This window comes from Micromesistius poutassou (genome assembly GCF_964030765.1).
Source record: "Micromesistius poutassou genome assembly, chromosome: 21".
Classification (NCBI taxonomy): domain Eukaryota; kingdom Metazoa; phylum Chordata; class Actinopteri; order Gadiformes; family Gadidae; genus Micromesistius; species Micromesistius poutassou.
In genome coordinates, this window is record NC_140291.1 from 13,338,944 (window position 1) to 13,358,943 (window position 20,000).

The 20,000-nt window shown below is 45.0% G+C and overlaps 1 protein-coding gene across 1 annotated transcript in view; it reads right to left on the minus strand.

Moving 5' to 3' along the window:
* ttyh2 (tweety family member 2) overlaps positions 1–20,000 on the minus strand; it is a 49,627-nt gene that overhangs the window by 18,145 nt on the left and 11,482 nt on the right. The window contains exons 2-5 of the mRNA XM_084485936.1: positions 19,262–19,440; positions 10,710–10,821; positions 3,829–4,049; positions 221–316 (exon numbers count right to left, since the gene is read on the minus strand). Of these exons, the coding sequence (XP_084342062.1) occupies positions 221–316; positions 3,829–4,049; positions 10,710–10,821; positions 19,262–19,440 (608 nt within the window). The remainder of the gene's footprint in view (positions 1–220; positions 317–3,828; positions 4,050–10,709; positions 10,822–19,261; positions 19,441–20,000) is intronic.

The following is a 20,000-nucleotide window of genomic DNA, read 5'->3' on the forward strand; positions in this document are numbered from 1 at the left end:
GTGGGGTGATGTGGTGGTGGGGTGATGGTGGTGGTGGGGTGATGGTGGTGGTGGTGGGGTGATGGTGGTGGTGGGGTGAGATGATGGTGGTGGGGTGATGGTGGTGGTGGGGTGATGGTGGTGGTGGGGTGAGATGGTGGTGGTGGGGTGATGGTGGTGGTGGTGAGATGGTGGTGGTGGGTGTGGTGTGGTGGGGTGATGGTGGTGGGGGGTAACTCACGTGGTGAGGAGCCAGCGGGACTGCTTGGCCAGACCGAGACAGGACAGCAGACAGATCACTAGGTTCAGGATCAGGACCAGCAGGTAGGTCAACCACCTACAGGGAGAGAGGGAGAGAGGGAGAGAGGGAGAGAGAGAGAGAGAGAGAGAGAGAGACATAAAGACATATATAGTTAGAGAGAGCGAGAGAGAGAGAATCATGCTTAATCAAACCGACCACTAGAATAATTAATATCTGTGTGAATATGTTATAAAGATCTCTACGTTGCAGACTGAGATATGCAGTATATATATAAATATATATACAATCCATAATCCTCTGTTGATGCTCAATATAAATCAACATTGTCTTTATCTTGTTGAAGAGTTTCTCCATAGAAAGGCCTACTAGCCCACTCTGCATGACATTTAAGGCGGTTATGACAGCAGTGTTTTCAGTAGTTAGAAAAAGTGTTACTGACTAATAGCAGCCCATTACCTTAAAACATTGCCTTCATTCCGCAAATGGCGTGTAATAAAATGTGTGTGTGGGTGTGTGCTATATAGAGTGCCAGTGATCATTCAAAGTGTCTAGATGGTTAATAATGAATAGACCTGTGTTTTATTACTACTCTGCCCACATCTCCGGCCAGCCATCCATCTGATCGATTCTCTTACCTCTCACACATCCCTCTTCTGTAAACTCCCCATTATCCATCCCACCATGGCCATTCTGCGGGGATACGTCCTCTTTTTCCTGACCGCTATCGTTTTTTATCCCAGTGCTTTTCCTTCCATTTCCCCAAACCACAATGAGCTTGCTGTGTATTCATGTATGTTCCCCTCTTCACATTCAGTTCCTTTGTGTATCTTTCACCCATGTCCCCCACCCTTCACCCCTTTTCCCTTCTCTTCTCCCAGTCCTCCATCGCTCCCTTCTCTCCATCCTGTTTTCCCTTCCCCCTGATCCAGTACTGCCCTATAAAAGACCCTCCGTACCAATAATTCTTCTTCTTCATTGTTACAAAAACACAGGCTTCACTTACAAGCCCTGTATTGTAGTATACACATGTATCAACATGCATAAGCCCACAGACTCTCTCCCCTGACCACACACGTGCTACGTGAGCAGAAACGCTAGCCAGCTAGACCCCCCCCCCCCCCCCCCCCCCAGCGCATTAACAACCAGAGTCTATTGAGTGTCCCTCTGTCTGGTGCTATTAGCATCCATTGGTGTAAAGCTCTGCTTATTGATCAGTGTGTTGGAAGTCCCATTACAGATCAATGGATACACGCTAGGCTGTTGGATTCAAATCAATGCCACCACCGCAACCACAAAACACCAAACGGCCGAGTTTCTACATCACCATCTGGTGTACTCCGTCATGGGGACACTTAAGGGCCAGGGGCAGAGACATTATTTATTAATATCGTCTCTTTCTATTTTTTAAAGCTCTTTATTTGCTCAAAGACATAATTTGGTTTATATGTTCGGAAGTTGTGCATTTGGGTATTTTCAGTTCTTCAGTGAGTGGCACCCATTCATCAGTTACAATGGTGGAGTATACCTCTCAGACTGCATCCACATGAATTTATGAAAAAGTGTGTGTGTTAGAGTATGTTTTTGTATATCTCAATAATCAGGTATGGGGTTAAGCATCTTCATCTAGGGAGACTGCGAACATTGGGGTTCAAACCCATAGCCTTTCTTCTGAGAGACCAACACCCCTAATCACCAGACTAGGCATGCCCCGGGTGCCTTTGTGATTGCATAGGATTGCATTAGATGCTCTCGATTCTTCCTGTCCGCAGGGGATCAGAACATAACAGGGTGATGCATGCTCTCAGCCGTATTACGACTGATAACACATGATGTATTCAGGTCATAACATGCGGGATAGTTCCATGTAAACATGAATTATTTATAAGTTCAAGGGTGCTGACCGGGATACACGATTCTGTAAACTTTGGACCTCTGGATGCAGAATAACTTAGTGGTGAGTATTCATTTGTTGACTTGTTTATACTGTTTTGATCTTGCTGTGTACACTTCACAGTTCAATATTTTTGTCATGTATAAATAATAACCCTGACCTGTGATAGGTCATTAACAAGGTCTTACTCTCCTAAAATTCTGTAAATATATTTATTTAGTACTCTACCTAACTTCTCACCTGTGGCACTGGTCGTGATTAAAGTCTCTGCTGTAGTACTCTCAGTCATTAGTAAACTTACCTGCAGTACTCTATAGTTGTCATAGCAACGCCTCACCTGTAGTACTCTATAGTTGTCGTTAGTAAACTCACCTGTAGTACTCTATAGTTGTCATAGCAACGCCTCACCTGTAGTACTCTATAGTTGTCGTTAGTAAACTCACCTGTAGTACTCTATAGTTGTCATAGCAACGCCTCACCTGTAGTACTCTATAGTTGTCGTTAGTAAACACACCTGTAGTACTCTATAGTTGTCATAGCAACGTCTCACCTGTAGTACTCTATAGTTGTCATAGCAACACCTCACCTGTAGAACTCTATAGTTGTCGTTAGTAAACACACCTGTAGTACTCTATAGTTGTCATAGCAACGTCTCACCTGTAGTACTCTATAGTTGTCATAGCAACGTCTCACCTGTAGTACTCTATAGTTGTCATAGCAACGTCTCACCTGTAGTACTCTATAGTTGTCATAGTAACGCCTCACCTGTAGTACTCTATAGTTGTCATAGCAACGCCTCACCTGCAGTACTCTATAGTTGTCATAGCAACGCCTCACCTGTAGTACTCTATAGTTGTCGTTAGTAAACTCACCTGTAGTACTCTATAGTTGTCATAGCAACGTCTCACCTGTAGTACTCTATAGTTGTCATAGCAACGTCTCACCTGTAGAACTCTATAGTTGTCGTTAGTAAACACACCTGTAGTACTCTATAGTTGTCATAGCAATGCCTCACCTGTAGTACTCTATAGTTGTCATAGCAACGCCTCACCTGTAGTACTCTATAGTTGTCATAGTAACGTCTCACCTGTAGTACTCTATAGTTGTCATAGCAACGTCTCACCTGTAGTACTCTATAGTTGTCATAGCAACGCCTCACCTGTAGTACTCTATAGTTGTCATAGTAACGTCTCACCTGTAGTACTCTATAGTTGTCGTTAGTAAACACACCTGTAGTACTCTATAGTTGTCATAGCAACGCCTCACCTGTAGTACTCTATAGTTGTCGTTAGTAAACACACCTGTAGTACTCTATAGTTGTCATAGCAACGCCTCACCTGTAGTACTCTATAGTTGTCATAGCAACGCCTCACCTGTAGTACTCTATAGTTGTCATAGCAACATCTCACCTGTAGTACTCTATAGTTGTCATAGCAACGCCTCACCTGTAGTACTCTATAGTTGTCATAGCAACGCCTCACCTGTAGTACTCTATAGTTGTCATAGCAACGTCTCACCTGTAGTACTCTATAGTTGTCATAGCAACGTCTCACCTGTAGTACTCTATAGTTGTCATAGCAACGTCTCACCTGTAGTACTCTATAGTTGTCGTTAGTAAACTCACCTGTAGTACTCTATAGTTGTCATAGCAACGTCTCACCTGTAGTACTCTATAGTTGTCATAGCAACGCCTCACCTGTAGTACTCGATATTGGCGGTCTGGTCGGCCACTGAGGCCAGGTCCACCTGCGTCTCCATCCAGTCGGGCAGGCCCAGCAGCTGTTTGATCACGCTGTCCGCCATCTGCTGCATGAACTGCAGTGTCTGGACGTAGTCGCCGCGCGTGGCAAAGATCTCGTCCAGCCGGGCCAGGTGCTGCTGTAGCCCCCGCTGCATGCTGCCCATGGTGGTGGACACCTGGAGGGGTACGGGGGAGACACAGAGACATGGAGAGGGAGAGGGGTTTTATGCAAAGCAGCGGTGGTGTGCTGATGCTGGTATACGGGGAGTGAGGAACGACGGACAGGGCCAGGAGAAATGTTCTTCACGGAGAGGAAACTTTGTCGCGGTGCCAGCGCCAGGCCTGAGCTTGCAATGCTGAGAGGATTTGGATCGGTTCGGCAAGGGAAAGTTAATTTAAACTTCCACCTCCTTCCACATCAATACTTAGTTGGCATGAGGTGGGCACTCGAGTGACTTTGGGTGAAGCTGCACAGCAATTAATGGCTGTGGTGACAAATCTCAAGTCATGGGACTACCTAGAAAGGCTGGTCCTCTCCTCAGATTACCTCTCTCTCTCTCTCTTTGCCTGACAGTCTAAGTGGCATGTTGGTTTATTCGATTTTAACTAAATAAAGGATCCAGAGGAAGAAGTTTACTCCCTTCGTAGTTTGAGGTGTCAAGAGTCAGAGCTTGGCTTTGGACCAAAATAAGATCAATAACAAGACACTTGCATCAGGGCACTACTGAGCCAGGAGACGCTGCTATTTGATTATTAATGGTTGGTAATTAAAGGGCACTTAATGCCGGCATTCAGCCCTGGGTACATGCATTCACCATAGAGAAGGGCCATATTGTCGCAGCCTTTGTCAAAGGAGAGAACTGGGAGGAGAGGGGAATAGACTGGGGGGGGAACTAATTTTCTGGTTTGCATTCACTGCGCGGCCTGCAATAGACTGCCGATGGCAAGAGAGAATGTCAGGAGAAAAAAGAGAGTGGAGAAGAGACAGAGAATAAGATTTTGTAGGACAGAGAAGAATGAAGCACTATCTAAGCTATTTAAGATGACAACTGTGCTTGTTTGTCTTTCAAATAGAGGATGAAAAAAGATTGAGTACGCACTCCTGATTAAACCTTGATTCCCTGCATGAATCTATTCAATATTATTTCTGAAGAACAAGTGCAATATCCACCACATCAGTTGGTTCATTCCACCTGCTTCCAAAAAACGAACTATATCAAATCTAAGGATTCAAGTATCCAAGTATTTGTGTCAGGTAGCTTGGTCCGATGTCTGTCTATGAGACTTGAAAAGATGCAGCTCCATTCCCGCTGTGCAGCGGTGGCAAGGCCCGGGTAAGAGTCACACACAAGATAGTACTTGGGTTAGCTCTTGCCTGCGGTGCTCTGCTATCTAACCCTTCCATCAACACAGCTTCATCTCCAACTCCTCCGACACTTTTGGAGATGATATCCCTCGGGAGAACTGTGTGTGGGGGTGGTGAGTGGGGGGGGTGGCGCTCTTTCTTCCTGCTCCATGCTAATCTTACCTTGGAGCACTTTGAGAGACAGATGATCCTGCTTATCATGCCATGATCTCGGTCTAATCCTGAGCATGGGGAGAGACGAGTCCCCACTCTGAATCCCCATTGTCTGAATAGCAGTCTCTTATTTTTAGGGCATGGCAGATAGTGCTCTTAAGCATATTAATACGATTTAATAAGCAATTTGATGACTAGTAGACGAGAACCAAGATGAATAGGAAATATTACAAGTATCAAGACGAGTAGGTGGACGAACTCAATGAATTAATGACTCACTCTAACAACACAATGTAGAATTGAAGAAAGATATTGTTCATATGAAAAGATAAGGCGCAAAGCCTTGAAGAAAAGCCTGGATGTGTCAGAAATTCAATGAATCAATAACTAATCTAAACACATTTTGAATGAAGATATGACCCTAACATTGGCTATAGGTTCAAAGTAATAATTGTTGTGTCTGTATAGTTTTTAAAAGTAAAAAAAAAAATGTATTGGCGGCTGACAATAATTGATAAACAAAACCAATGAGGGATAGAGGAAGCTTTTCATTGATCTTGTGAGAGCAAATGAGAATAGACAAGAAGGCGTCCCTGGAGAGTCCGACATGTGTAAGACGGCTCCAGGGTCGGTCCAAGCGGGATTTGGAATGAGATTCAGTGAAGACTTAAGCAGAGTCAGCACTTTCTGCTCAATGGTTGCTTAATTGGTTGCACGCCCAGCTTTGTAAGCACCAGGAAGTTAATCAGGGAGTGCACAGGGTTCACCTCTCAGCTGAGTCGTACCTGCGAGAGAGGACAAGGGTGCCTGTCACCCACGGAGCAAAAAAAATCTCCAATCAAGTGTCTGGAGTGGGGACCTTTTACACCATCAGCAGCTTATTGACGGGGCGGAGAGGAGGGGTAAATTAGGTCAACAGGGAGGTGTGCGGGATAAGGGATTAAACTTCTTGTTTTAATGCTTTAAAATTTTAACTATAGGCCTTGAAGACATGTAAAGAAACTTTAGGAAGTGTGTTTTTGTTTTAGGTCGCATCATCAGGATAACCAACAAATTACAGACCACAACTATTGATGGTCCTGCAGAGGTTGAGGGTTATATGTGGAGATTATGTTTTATCAGCTTTCCCTGACATTGTTTTAAGAAAGATCAAGGAAATAAACAAAGATGTAGAAGGCCAATATTTTAACCTCATCCTAATCAAAGTGTGGCAAACTTCACAGATGTATTATTTGCCTCCACTTGGATTTGGACTCCTAACTAATAACTATTACATCACTGGCCATATTCCAACAGGCGTCAGGGTGCTGGCTCTCTTCTCCCGGCCAGAACCACACAGCAACACGAGGCATTGTCCGACGGCTGGCTTCAAAAAGCCTCCCACTGTCACTGTCCACTCGGAACAAAGGAGTTGTTATTTGGTTGACAAATATCAAATGAATCGCATCGTCTCAGCTGAAATAGTTCAATTAAAAGTGGATTTCCACTCTCTCTCTCTCTCTCAACACCTCTCTTGTCTAGGTTCCATGTGGGCTGTGTGACGCCAGTGTCCCCGAATGGCGCCCCCTTTACAATGTTCCGGTTCTACCACGCAAGAGTGACTTTCAAAGTGTTCCAAAATACACTTTGTGTGCGTGTGTTTGTGTGTCTGTGTGTGACTTCATCTATGCGGTTGTGTGTGTGTGTGTGTGTGTGTGTGTGTGTGTGTGTGTGTGTGTGTGTGTGTGTGTGTGAATCTATACGGTTGTGTGTGTGTGTGTGTGTGTGTGTGTGTGTGTGTGTGTGTGTGTGTGTGAATCAGTGTGAGAACGGATAAATGCATTCACTTGGAAAGCATACGATTTAGACTAGAACGAATTATTGAACAGAAGTTCAGGGGAAAGCCTTCATCAATAATGTGTCCTCTCTCTCTCTCTCTCTCTCTCTCTCTCTCTCTCTCTCTCTCTCTCTCTCTCTCTCTCTCTCTCTCTCTCTCTCTCTCTCTCTCTCTCTCTCTCTCTCTCTCTCTCTCTCTCTCTCTCTCTCTCTCTCTCTCTCTCTCTCTCTCTCTCTCTCTCTCTCTCTAAAAGACATTCAGTGGTGCCAAGGGCACGCCATTGTTGACACTCGAGCTTCAATACCAATCTCACTGCTCAACCTGCCAATCAGTCGGGCCGGCAATGGTCTCCGTTGGCCTCCATCCTGGGCTTTGTCTCATGGGCTCATGGTTGATTATGTGGGGGGGGGGGCGTCTGGGAACGCTGTGTTGTACACTGGTCTCTTTGTGCCACTCGGCAACTAGACCTCCTTAACAGTCTATAATCAGTGGGCTTTGACACACACACATGTCCGCTCAGACACGCCCGCACACGCACGCTGTACGCGTGCACAGGGACGAGCAAATGCTGTCAGCCTGCAAGCCCTTGAGGGCTGCTGTGGGAAAATACCAATCATAACTGGGAAATGTGTGCCATTAAATTGCCCCCACACCACCACCACTACTACGCAACACTTCCATATTTGGCGGATCGTATAAAATCTCAAAACATTCAACGCTAGCGTTTTCAGCAGTAAAACGTGCAGTACGTAGTGTAAATCAGGCTGTGTTTTACACGGTGTAAGCCGCCGGCTATCCCCAGTGCGCCAGCTTTACATTTGAGGGAATCGTTGGACCATTACTCAGCCAACAACACAGATGCCCCCTTAACCCAGAAGGAACGTAATCCCTTCTGGTTGAAGTCATCCAGGGTCACACACTACACACCCGTCATCCCCCGTTTTGAGTCCAAAAACAGGCCATTTAACTTGTTTTGAAGAACGGTTACAAAGCATTTTTTGGTCCGTTTGACATTTTGCGATGGCTTGTACTCTAGGAAGTGCTCATCTGACTGCCGCTCGGGGAAAAGTGTGTGACTCTACATGCTGGGAAGGCTATGAATGGCTCACTGCAGCGCGGTGGTTCTGCTGCAACAAGGCCTGCTGTTTCGCCTGTGTGCTACGTCTTTCGCAATGTACTGTGGTGAGCTTCTGAATACGACGTGTTACGCCCCACTGGGAACCAGGGAGGCCAGCCGCGAGGACAGCAAAAGGGATTTCACATAAAAGACTGGGGTTCAAGGAGGGAGAAAGAGAGACCATTTGGGAAAGGAGTGAAAGGGGAGTCTTTGTGACCGTGGGACACTTCCCCGCAGACAGTGGAGGGTTGGAGTTGTTATCATCTGGATCTTTAAGAACATGAACCAGATACAGGCTGCTATCAAGATTCTCACGCACACACACACACACACACACACACACACACACACACACACACACACACACACACACACACACACACACACACACACACACACACACACACACACACACACACACAACCTCTGCAAGGGGCTGCAAGCACCAAATGTTAGTTTTTATGCATTTCTCTTTCTTCCTATTGAGCAATAAAACCCAAATCTTCCAAGCAGTTAAAAAATATATATTTTAAATGAGTTAGTTAATTAGTTATTTAGACTCTACGATTCAGGAATGAAAGACTATTATGACCAACTTATGTTGAGCAGTATTCAAGGGCTTCTGGTTTCATCATTATTTGTATAAAACTAGAAAAACAGAATCATAAGTGCCTGGTCAAGGCTGTAACTTTTGCTACCACTTAAATCAGTTTAGAAAGATCACGTGCATGTATTTTGTGTTACTGCATTATTGATAGAAGGTTCTGCTAACAGCACCATGCGGTCAGCACATTCGGACAAGGATGTCCTCAAGGTCATGAATAGATGTATAAGCAGTTTCGAACGCTGGCATCATTGCAGACGTCAATAATCGTGTGTTCGTTGCCACACGGCGAGCAACGTAATAATATGGAAGAGCCTTTTTTCTGCTTGCAGGGCCATAATGGCTCCCTCGGGTTCGTCTGTGCTTTCATTAACTTTTTAATAGCTTTGATTATACCCGTCAGACCGACAGGTGATCCTGATTGAACACCATGCCGTGAATGAATCTAATGTTCCTCGCCGTGACGCCGCTGTGCTGAGACCTCATGCTATGCTCCAGGTGCGAGCCGTCCATATGGGCAGGTGGGGCAGCGAACTACTTGCAAAAGCATGCTCCCAAAAAAACTGTTCCTCAGTAAATCATTGCTCCAAGTCTATTTTTAATAATGTGATTGTCACATTAACTATCCATAGTTTCTGTAGGCTTTCCGACTATTTTTGGTCTGTTGACATCACATGATGATGATGGTGGTGATTTTAGCTTAGTGTTTTAACGTGAGTTTAACGTGTCACGCAATGTTGGGGCCGGGCAGCTCAACGACCGCGTTCCTCTGTGTGTTTATCTCATAACCCTGCAGGCTGCAATAAGAATTGCAATCTGCGCTAATAGACGCCTATATGGTCGTAAAGTAGTCTGCCCCATGGTCATATTCTAGAACTGTTGTTGTTTTAACTCAAATTATTCCGCCAGTATCTTTTGTCGTTTTTTTATATCAGATGCAGATATGGCGAGTGGTGTTGCACCTGTGATAAACAGTGTTGAGTTTCTGTTAAAAAAAAACATTAGGAGGTTAAAATTGGAAGAGAAGTTAGCCATCAATCAACAGGACAAGGGGATTTATAGTCAACGAGTGTGAGTGATGTGAAGCCCATATATATATATATTATATTATATAATATATGTATATAATATGTACATGTACAAATATGTACAAAAAAAAAGTGTAAATTGTGGGTGTGGTCATATGCCAGTAGTTTCTGCCCCACTGAAATGTTAGGGTCACCGCACGCTACTGCTATGCTCTCAGGAGCCCAGCCGTGTCCCGCGTTCTGCTGCATCTCTAAACGCGTTGCGAGCGAGCCCGCTGTCGAAGCCTCTGGTGTGGCTGCCGGTTCGAGGGAGGGAACAGAAGCAGTGCCCTGACAGGTGGACGCACTCTGCCTTGTTCTCCGGCAGAGCTTGCCTTCCTCCACACACACACCACTAACGAGGACTTGGCCTCTCGCCGCACCCTGCCTTTGGGGTGGGCTGGTGGGCTGTGCGTTTGTGTGTGTGTGCGTGTGTGCGCGTTTGTGTGCGTGTGTGTGCGCGTGTGTGTGCGTGTGTGTGGAGGCCAAGGAGTCAATTAGCAACCATACTTTTACATTTCTTTACCACAACCGTAATCAAGGTAACCAATGTAAAACACAAAGTGGAAGTGTGTGTGCATACGTGTGTGTGTGTGTGTGCGTACATGTGTGTGTGTGTGTGTGTGTGTGTGTGTGTGTGTGTGTGTGTGTGTGTGTGTGTGTGTGTGTGTGTGTGTGTGTGTGTGTGTGTGTGTGCGTGTGTGACCACTCACCAGACTATCGACCCCTCCCAGGGTGTGGTTGGCGTTGTACATGGAGTAGGTCAGCTGGTACACTCCGTCGTTAATCTCGCTGTTGCCATAGAAACCCACACCTACCGCCATGCTGTAAAGGGAGTGAGGAGTGAACTAGTTAACGTTTGATAACGAGGTTCTGTGCAGTGCGACTAAAGGGCACAATGCTTCACCTTCTCCTCTCTAATTCAACATTTCAGCTGAAAGTTAAGCTTAAAAAATGTAATAGTGTCCAAAGTAAGTTAGTTTCAAACTTCAGTCTTAGTTTGTGTTCTTAAATTAATATTTATTTCACAACGATGAGCTACAGCGTCGTCGGACCACCAGTAGCCCGCGTCTCGTGAATATTTAATCACGCTAGTTTTTCACAAGCATTTCGCCTCAGTCATTCCTCACCCTCCCCCTCCCCCCACCGCAACCCCTACCACCACCTACTCCATCCATGTTGACTTTTCTGAACGGGGGGGGGGGATTACATACAAACTAGGAACAAAATGGTGACAGCTAAATGGAGCGCAATGGCCTAACAGTCCCTGACAGGACCCAACGCATCAGTGGGCATCGAGATCGAGAAAATGGCCACCAGGGGACCGACCAACCCGTAACTGCAGCGGGTGGTGGTGGAGGCGGGGGTGGTGGTGGTGGTGGTGGTGGAGGCGGGGGTGGTGGTGGAGGCGGGGGGGTGGTGGTGGTGGAGGCGGGGGGGTGGTGGTGGTGGTGGTGGTGTAGGGGGAAGGGAAAGATGTGCGTTTCCCTGGGGGGGGGGGCTCCTTGAAGAGCACAGTCAAGTGAAAGACACGGATTCATTCAGCATTCAAAACTCCCCCGGGGGGGCCCTGCTGGTGTGTGTGTGTGTGTGTGTGTGTGTGTGTGTGTGTGTGTGTGTGTGTGTGTGTGTGTGTGTGTTTCTAAAAGTGGAGGACCATTCAGTATGTTTCACACTGCATAAGATTAGGATAAGGTTGCGTTATACTTTTCCTTAAATTAGTGATTATATCCATACTTCTTCATAGCTTGTGTCCTTATTTTGCCTGCTTTAGATGTGTTTATTTTTGGTTCTCATTACTGCAATACGGTACATATGCAAATAGTAAAGCCTTTAAAATGCAAATGAAACCCTACAGCATGTAGCCCACATAACATGTTAATCACAGACATCCACTGTGTGATTAGGGAGGCAGCTGCACCCATTATAACCACATTAACATTGGTAACAGCTGCGTGGCAATAACTATAAACTACTGGCTAATAGTGCAAGTCAAATCGGATCCCCTGAATGTCAGGATGCAAAGTACTCGCTCGAGGGAGTTTTTGCTCTTTTATGGCCTGGAATATCCCCTTCACAGACGTGATTTTATGGGGCGACAATTAGCACGTTGGTTAGTATTTCTATAGCACGGTGTGATCAATTGATTTGGTTTTGCCTCAAACCCATAGCAGATTAACTAGTAGGCTGTACGCTAGTTCATCATACATATCCATGATATATAAACAAACCATACCATAAGAGCGAAAATAAACAACTTAACAACTTAAACAACTTGTATTTCCAATTCCAACTAATCTGTGTGGTGTGTGTCTGATGTAGAGGTCACGCAGCGTTCTCCAGAGGTCAGCCCTCCTCTTCACACCATTGCATTATCTATAAACTTCAAACTCAAATGTGTGACTTACTCACTTCTGACGTGTGAAAGAAATCGACTGAATCTAAACCTAATCTGCTAGTATTACGCAACACGTGTTCCATGTTCTCTGAATGCTGTCTTTGCAGGTTTCTCGTTATGTGTGGGTGGAAATAGTGTCAATTGACACAGCTCAGTTGCCATAGAAATGTGTTCTCTTTTCTGATCTAACGTTAACGTTCCAGACCTATGGTAACCCGAGGACTTGGCCCCCGATCATACCCTCAAGAAACCTTGTGGGATGGGGTTAAGTGTGCTGGCTCGGCGCTAATCAAGCATGGGGATTATATCAATTAGCAAATGAGGCCTGGCTTGCCGTGCTCCACTGAGCTGCCTCCTGAAAAGTAGCCAACGTTTGGGATAATCTCCGCTCCAGCAGTCCTACCATGTCGAAGAAGAAGTTCTGGGGGTTAGGCGGCACAGAAGCCGGGCCGGAAACCAGGACCGCAAGGGGCAGAGCTACGCCTTGTTTCCTGTTACGTTAAGTACGTATTCTACTGTATAAAGATCATTTGTGTAAGTGGATGAGTCTCAGAGAAGTGCATTGTAATAAATGTATTTCTACGGTGACTATTCTACCCAGTGTTGAAGACTTGTCTTCAATACTTTTTTACATAGTTGTGACTTTTTTTACCAATCACATGTTTACAGAGCCCCGCCTCCAGCCAAGTGATTGGTTGAAAACAGGTTTTAAGTGTAGAAAAGGGAAAGCGTTCAGCAAGATTTTATGAAATCTTATCTGATTGTCTGATTGTGAGATGAACATTTGGCCACTGCTTTACGAGCTGCTGGGGGACTACATCCTGATTATGCTACGCCTATGCAGACCATCTTACGACCGGAGCAGATGAAAAACTATTTTAATCAAGAAGGGATTCCATTAACAGGACCACCTGCAGGAAACCATTTGAACGATTCCAGAAGATAGGGTGATATTAAAAGGAGGATGAGGATGGCAGAATGACAGCCACAACTGAGGGAAACAAGAGAAAATGAGCTGAGAAAATGGAGAGAGGTTGACAAGAATGGCGATGGAGAGGTTTTGAGAGAGACATCCCTGTGACACAGCGACAGAGACAGGGAGGCTCGAACAGACAGATAGCGAGAGGCAAATAAACCCATTTGTTTACAGCTGACGATGCAACAAAAAGGATAAACACATAAGATGGATAAACACACATTTCAGAGTTTTAAGGGCAGATTTTGCCTTTGGCCCTTTGGTTATTTGGGCTCATTAACTCGCTTGCTACATAATGATAAACCCAATTATTTTCTGTCAGATGTGTTGTTTTGTATAGATTGCAAAACATGGGCTGGTTAACAGCAGCACACCATGGGAGCTGCTGTCTCCGGGATTCATCTGGGTCACGTTCCCCCTCCCATCCTCCCACAGCCCTGAGCTAAGAATGGCACTACAGAGGAGAAGTACATAGACACGTTGAGGGAAAATGGTATCAATTCTGATCTAATTAGATAACCAAACTAACCAAAGTAAATAAAAAGTGTCAGCTGTCATGTTGAGATGTAACAAGGAGGCAGAAACACTTCAAACCTCTGCAGAATCATTACCTTGTGGATACATCAAAAGGAAAACCTCTCCTTTAACAAAATAGGCCAAATATTGCTCATATTATTTTCGTGAATACAATATCATATAATAAAACATTTAAAACAATTAATCCTCGCTCATAAGCTCCACACCATAAAGCAACCAACTCACTCTTTTGAATATTTTATAAACGCTTCTATTTTTGGCTGAAGCAGTTTACCAAACATCCAAAAGAACACTGTGCATCTCAAACAATGGTTAGCTATTATAAAGACAACATTCTGGGACCCGGAGGGTGTATAATGACAATATAATCACTTGCAGGTTTAGCTGGATTGTGTTTGTATTCCTGTAGTGGGATCGACCCTTTGTCTTTACTTGAGCTGCTCCCACACTATCTTTGCTTTCTCTCTTCCCTTTGTTCACTCTTGATTCTCTTTTGCTTTTTGAGAAATATGGATGTTTGAACACGATCCTAAAAAAAAAACCACACATAATGATTTCACATGGGGACAGATGTTGCCAGCATCAACAAGCATTACACAACCTTTGTGTAATTAGTTTGACTAACGATGGCTCTGAAAGACACAGGTGGAAGCCATAAGGCTGCGGACCACATTAGCGACGGCCATTAGGCGGCAGAGCCGCGGTATCGCCCTTGACAACCGGAACCCAACCACATGTCAGTGAAGCAACAGAGAATACCGATCGAAGATAAGAAGAGAGGACAAGAATGAGCAAATCAGCAAAAGGGTGAACCCCGATGGCCGCAATCCACATGTCGACATCTTTGAGAAAGATGCTGATGGCTCCGAGCCCGCTCATCAATCACACGGCCGCCAGGGGACAGAAAAAAAAAAAGTCGCTTTGGATCAAAGTGTTGCCGAATACCAAAATATTTTATGCAAATCTCCAGATATTTTGCTGGGGGATTGTAAGGTAGATTTTCCAGCTTGATTTTTAAGTCGATTTGCAGGTTGATTTTAAAGTCGATTTTTAGATAGATGTACAAACTTTGTAATAGGGGATTTCCACCCCCCTCCCCCTGGTCCTTCACGTCGTTCATTTAGGACAACAACTCATCGAATCCGGGCTCTCCCACGTTGGCCCCCGTCGTCAGCGGACCAAACCGGGGCCTGGTGTTGATCTCCTGTGTAATTGCATTTGTATTGAGCGCCCGCGGTGGTCTCAAAACAGACGGCGAGCGATCTATTGTGACACAGCGCATAACGTCCACAGAGTTCAGCCCACAGCAGGCCCAGCACCCTGACCTGCGCCTTCATGATGGAACGCATCCAGAGTCCCTGGGAGTCGCTCTGGGTGTAAGAGCATCTGCTGAAGAGTGAATAGGTTTCAACCAATGGGGATGGACTTTGGGAGCTTTGGATTCTGGAGTGATTACAGAGCATGTTAATGTACATTTAAGCAGAGTAGGTAAGAGGCACAGAATGACTTGATGTGCAATCATAATTAACTGCTGGTTGTTACAGTAGTAGACGTGGACATAGTCATCTTGAGAAAAGGAGTGATAGTGTGTGTGTGAGTGTGTGTGAGAGTGAGTGTGTGTGTGTGTGTGTGTGTGTGTTCACACGCAGTTATAAGGTTATAAAAGTAATGAAATGCAGACTGTGGGAGAGCAGTCACCTGGGTAATGCGTAACTGTTCATGTTTCATATGCTAGGGGGAAGTGGCAGGCCAGTGGAGTGTGCTAAGGAAGAGGGTAGTATATGTTTAACACATATTTCATTCATATTTCAGCAACCTATAAAAAATGCAGCCCCTGCATTCTTTACATGTCCTGAATTAATAACTTCTCATTGGAATCCCTTTTCCTCAACCAAACCGACGGCAAACTGTGACTCTTTGTAAAGTTAACACAGTGCCTTTATTTAGCATTAAACACATAAGAAAAATGCCAGCGTTATGCAAGTAAGCCTTTCTGCTTTTATAAACACCACCCTAAAACCAAGTAGTCAATTTAAACTGTTTAATTCACCTTTTTTAATAAGAGAAGCACTTTTGATTTCGATCTCCGTTTTGGGAGACACAAATATGCTTAAATAATTGAAACCTAATGCAGTTAAGCAGCCTTGTTCAATTACCTTAGCACACAAGCCAGCCCTCAGCAGAAAGGTACCATCAATGGGAACCAATGGGACACAAAAACACTTATTTTTAGTCTTATGACTCATATTATTATCATTATTGGAAATGTTTTTCCTTTTATAGGTCATGGTCGTACCATCACGCTAGCCTCACCACTTTCATGGACCTCATGTTGGAAACTCCAGAGAGAGACAGACAGACAGACAGAGAAAGAGACAGAGACACATGGAGAGGGAGAGAGACAGAGGAAGACAGTGACAGCGAAAAGGACAGAGTGAGACAGCGAGAGAGACACAGAGAGAGAAAGGGACAGATTGAGACAGCGAGAGAGAGACACAGAGAGAGAAAGGGACAGATTGAGACAGCGAGAGAGAGACACAGAGAGAGAGACAGAGAGAAAGAGACACAGAGAGACAGACCGACAAAGAGAGACAGACAGACACAGACACAGAGAGAGACAGACAGATACAGAGAGAGACAGACAGAGACAGATAGAGAGACAGACAGACAGACAGACAGACAGACAGAACCAGAGACCGTAACAGAGACAGAGACAGATAGAGACAAAAGAGGGACGGAGAGAGACCGAGACAGAGATAGACAGAGAAAGAGGGCGAGAGAGGGAGAGCTGACTCTGACTCTTACTCCACAGAGTAAGAGTCAGTAACATGTGAGCAGTGAGCTAGATATAACTACGCTGTGTCCCTGATTCAGAAACCGCTCAGCTACTCTTCACAGGCTGCTCTTTTGTCTGTTTTTTTTACACCTAGTCCCGTTCCGTCAGACATTCTTTATTTTGCCTCCCAAACGATATGCAAAACACACAAAAAACGGCTTACATAGTATCTGTGGCGCAACGGCCTAATTCAGTTATACCTTTTAATTCGGTAGGCCTGTTGTCATATGATGTGGACCGGGGGGGGGGGAATCTCCCATCCTCATTCGGTTTAACTATCTACTTCTTGAGAACCGCACGATTCGGCAAAACCCCCCTCAGTTGCTACGTACGATCGTACTGAGGTACTGACAGTGCAGCATTCTTTCCTCAAAAGACGAGTGAAACATCATTGTTCCCCTTAATGTTGGCATGCAGACACACGAAACACAATGAGTCGCTGGTGAATCCTCCCCAACGCGGGACGTCGGTCTGGCCCAATTATTTAGAACTTACAGAGCTTCCTTTTCCGTTGCGAAAGTGGGTCAGACAGACAGGTAGCCGAAATGCTACCTGAAATACATAGATTAGGAGTCGGTTTAAATGACAGCCCCATATAGGAATATATGGTGTGCTGTCACTGATTTGCCGGTGCTAAAAACTGTAAACTGTAACAAATCAGATTTAATCCCATTGAGGCTGTCCAGTGTTTTGCCCTGGAGCTTAATATCGGACGGTAAAAGAACCAGTGTATGTTCTTACATAAATAATAGCCGCGGCAACCTTTGAAAGCAACCCGCAGTAGAAGGGGGTCTAAGAATAGGTGTGCTTGTCTCTTCCAGCCTGGAAAGGGACCCAGCAGAGACCTTAGGACTGACCTTTTGGGGAATCTGCAGACGATGAGGGAGTGTTTTTGTCACTGGGTGTGGACTGCTTTTGACTCCCTATGACCTTTTTCATGACGCAAAGAGATTTATTGCGCATTTATCAAGTTGCTGATCTTACCATTCTACACGGCCTACTGTCTGTCTGTCTGCTCAAGATAATTAAAAAGATGAAATATTCACAAGAAGTTTCCCAGCCCAGGTCACATGCATTTGCAAGAATTTGCTACTGTTTAAAAACAGCCAATAATAATAATAATAATCAAATGAAAGTATTGAGGCAGATTGGACATCGTTAGCCTCATAGCATAATTGCCGTAGTCATATTTTGGCCAGATTTTGATATGTAACCTAACTCTAGTCACCTGAGGCTGCTGATTCACTGTGCCTCACTGGCTATATCCTAAGCATATCCTAGGGTGCTTTTTACATTCCATTAATCGCTATCCGCCTAAAGCTGACCCCACACTACAAGATAAATGTCCCGATATCGTGGCCGATTTGCCCCTTACGAGAATCGGGGTGGCGTTCCCATGGCAGCCGAATCGGGACGAAAATCGGCCAAGATGATCCTGTCTGCCGTAGTGTTCTAAGATAGAATCTCATAAACTTAAGACCTCCCGATCTCAAAATCGGGGTTATCCAACATGATAGATATTCGGCATGTTGAGTGTGTAGTCAACATAATAGCGACGCACGCACACACAAACACACACGCAAAACACACACACACACACACGCTGACCCGAAGGTGCTCCATAAGTCATCTATTTCACTTAGGCATTTTTGACGCTAAATAAAAGATGAACCTTAAAATCAGACTTTAATAGGCAATTATACTATGAGGCTTATGATGTTGAGCAACATATGGAATGAAAAAATACAATCCAATCCAGCCATGAAGGTAACCTGGAGTGGCCGAGGCGTCTCCTGGTGCCACTGGCACAGCGTCTCTCCGGTGAGGACCCAGACGGCCTAACGACTGACTGCAGTCATAACAACAGCACTGAAATGTGTGCAATGAAAACAGCATGCCAGCTAAAGACCACCACTGCCTTGTTAGGACAACAGAACCAAAACTGTTGAAGTGAAGAATAAATAAACAGCGTAGCGCCGGGGAGAAACATTTATCCTGCTTGCTAGACGAGGGAATGGCACGTGAGTAAGAGCTGGTATTATTCTTCTGGTGTCAAAATACCCCCGGGATAACAAATCCCTCCTACAGTCGCCTGGTTTTGTATGGCATGGCCGGCGACCCTATTTTGGGATTGTTTGATGAAGTAGAAGCCCAACCATTTTATATGAACTACATTCAACGACGGAAATAAGGAGTCTAATTCATTTACTTTGACATGACATCGTCATCACATAGGATAGGATAGGATGGTCTTCATTGTTCCCGGTGGGCAATTTGGTTTGCAAACAGTAGTCAACACAACCAATACATTACATTATTAAATAAAAAAATAAAATATAAACACATATACAAACATCATACAGTAGATGTCCTCCTGATAAAATTGCAATGAGATATAAAGCACAAATTTGCACTGGTCTTCTGGAGTTCGCGGTAAGGTGTGTGTGTGTGTGTGTGTGTGTGTGTGTGTGTGTGTGTGTGTGTGTGTGTGTGTGTGTGTGTGTGTGTGTCCACTCACCAGCTGATGAGGCCGGCGGTGACGGCGGACCATGTGACGCAGCAGGAGCCCTTCTTCTTGGTGTCGCCGGGGTCCTCATCGTCCCTGCGGGCGCAGCACAGGCAGCTCAGGTAGATGGCCAGGAAGAGCAGCGTGAGGCCCAAGCCCGCCGCCGCCACGCAGCCCAGGAAGATCAGCGACTGTCGGGGGGGGGAGGAGATAAAGGTAAGGAGCTAGATATTGTGGCGGGAACACGATTCAAAGGTTGGGGGTTGTCGCACTAGTATGCAATAATATCGAATATTTTAAATGTTCAATTTGCAATGGTTAAAAAGAGCTTAAATAACTATAATCCAAGCTGGGCCTTTAATAGGACACTATTGAATTTAGGCTTAATACATGGATGTTTTTTGTTAGAAGTTTGTTAGAAATGAACACATACATTAACACTTTACCTCAGGAAATGTTTTTCCCTGTTCACTTTCCATAGGGTTCTGTCTGCAGCAATAATATTACATATTGCAATATTTTTGCACATGCACATATCGACGCCTGATGCCATGAAAACAGGATCTTGTTACAACCTTGCAAAGATATTGGCAGCCTTTGCCAGCGTCCCAAGCTAAAAAATGGCTTGACGTTTTGTGTATGTGGGCTGGAGTAAAGTGAGCTTGAACCACACCTGTACCATCACAACAAATCAATCCATGGGCATCCTCCAAGGCCAAGGTTAGGGTGGTTAAAGCTAAGCAAAGTGTTT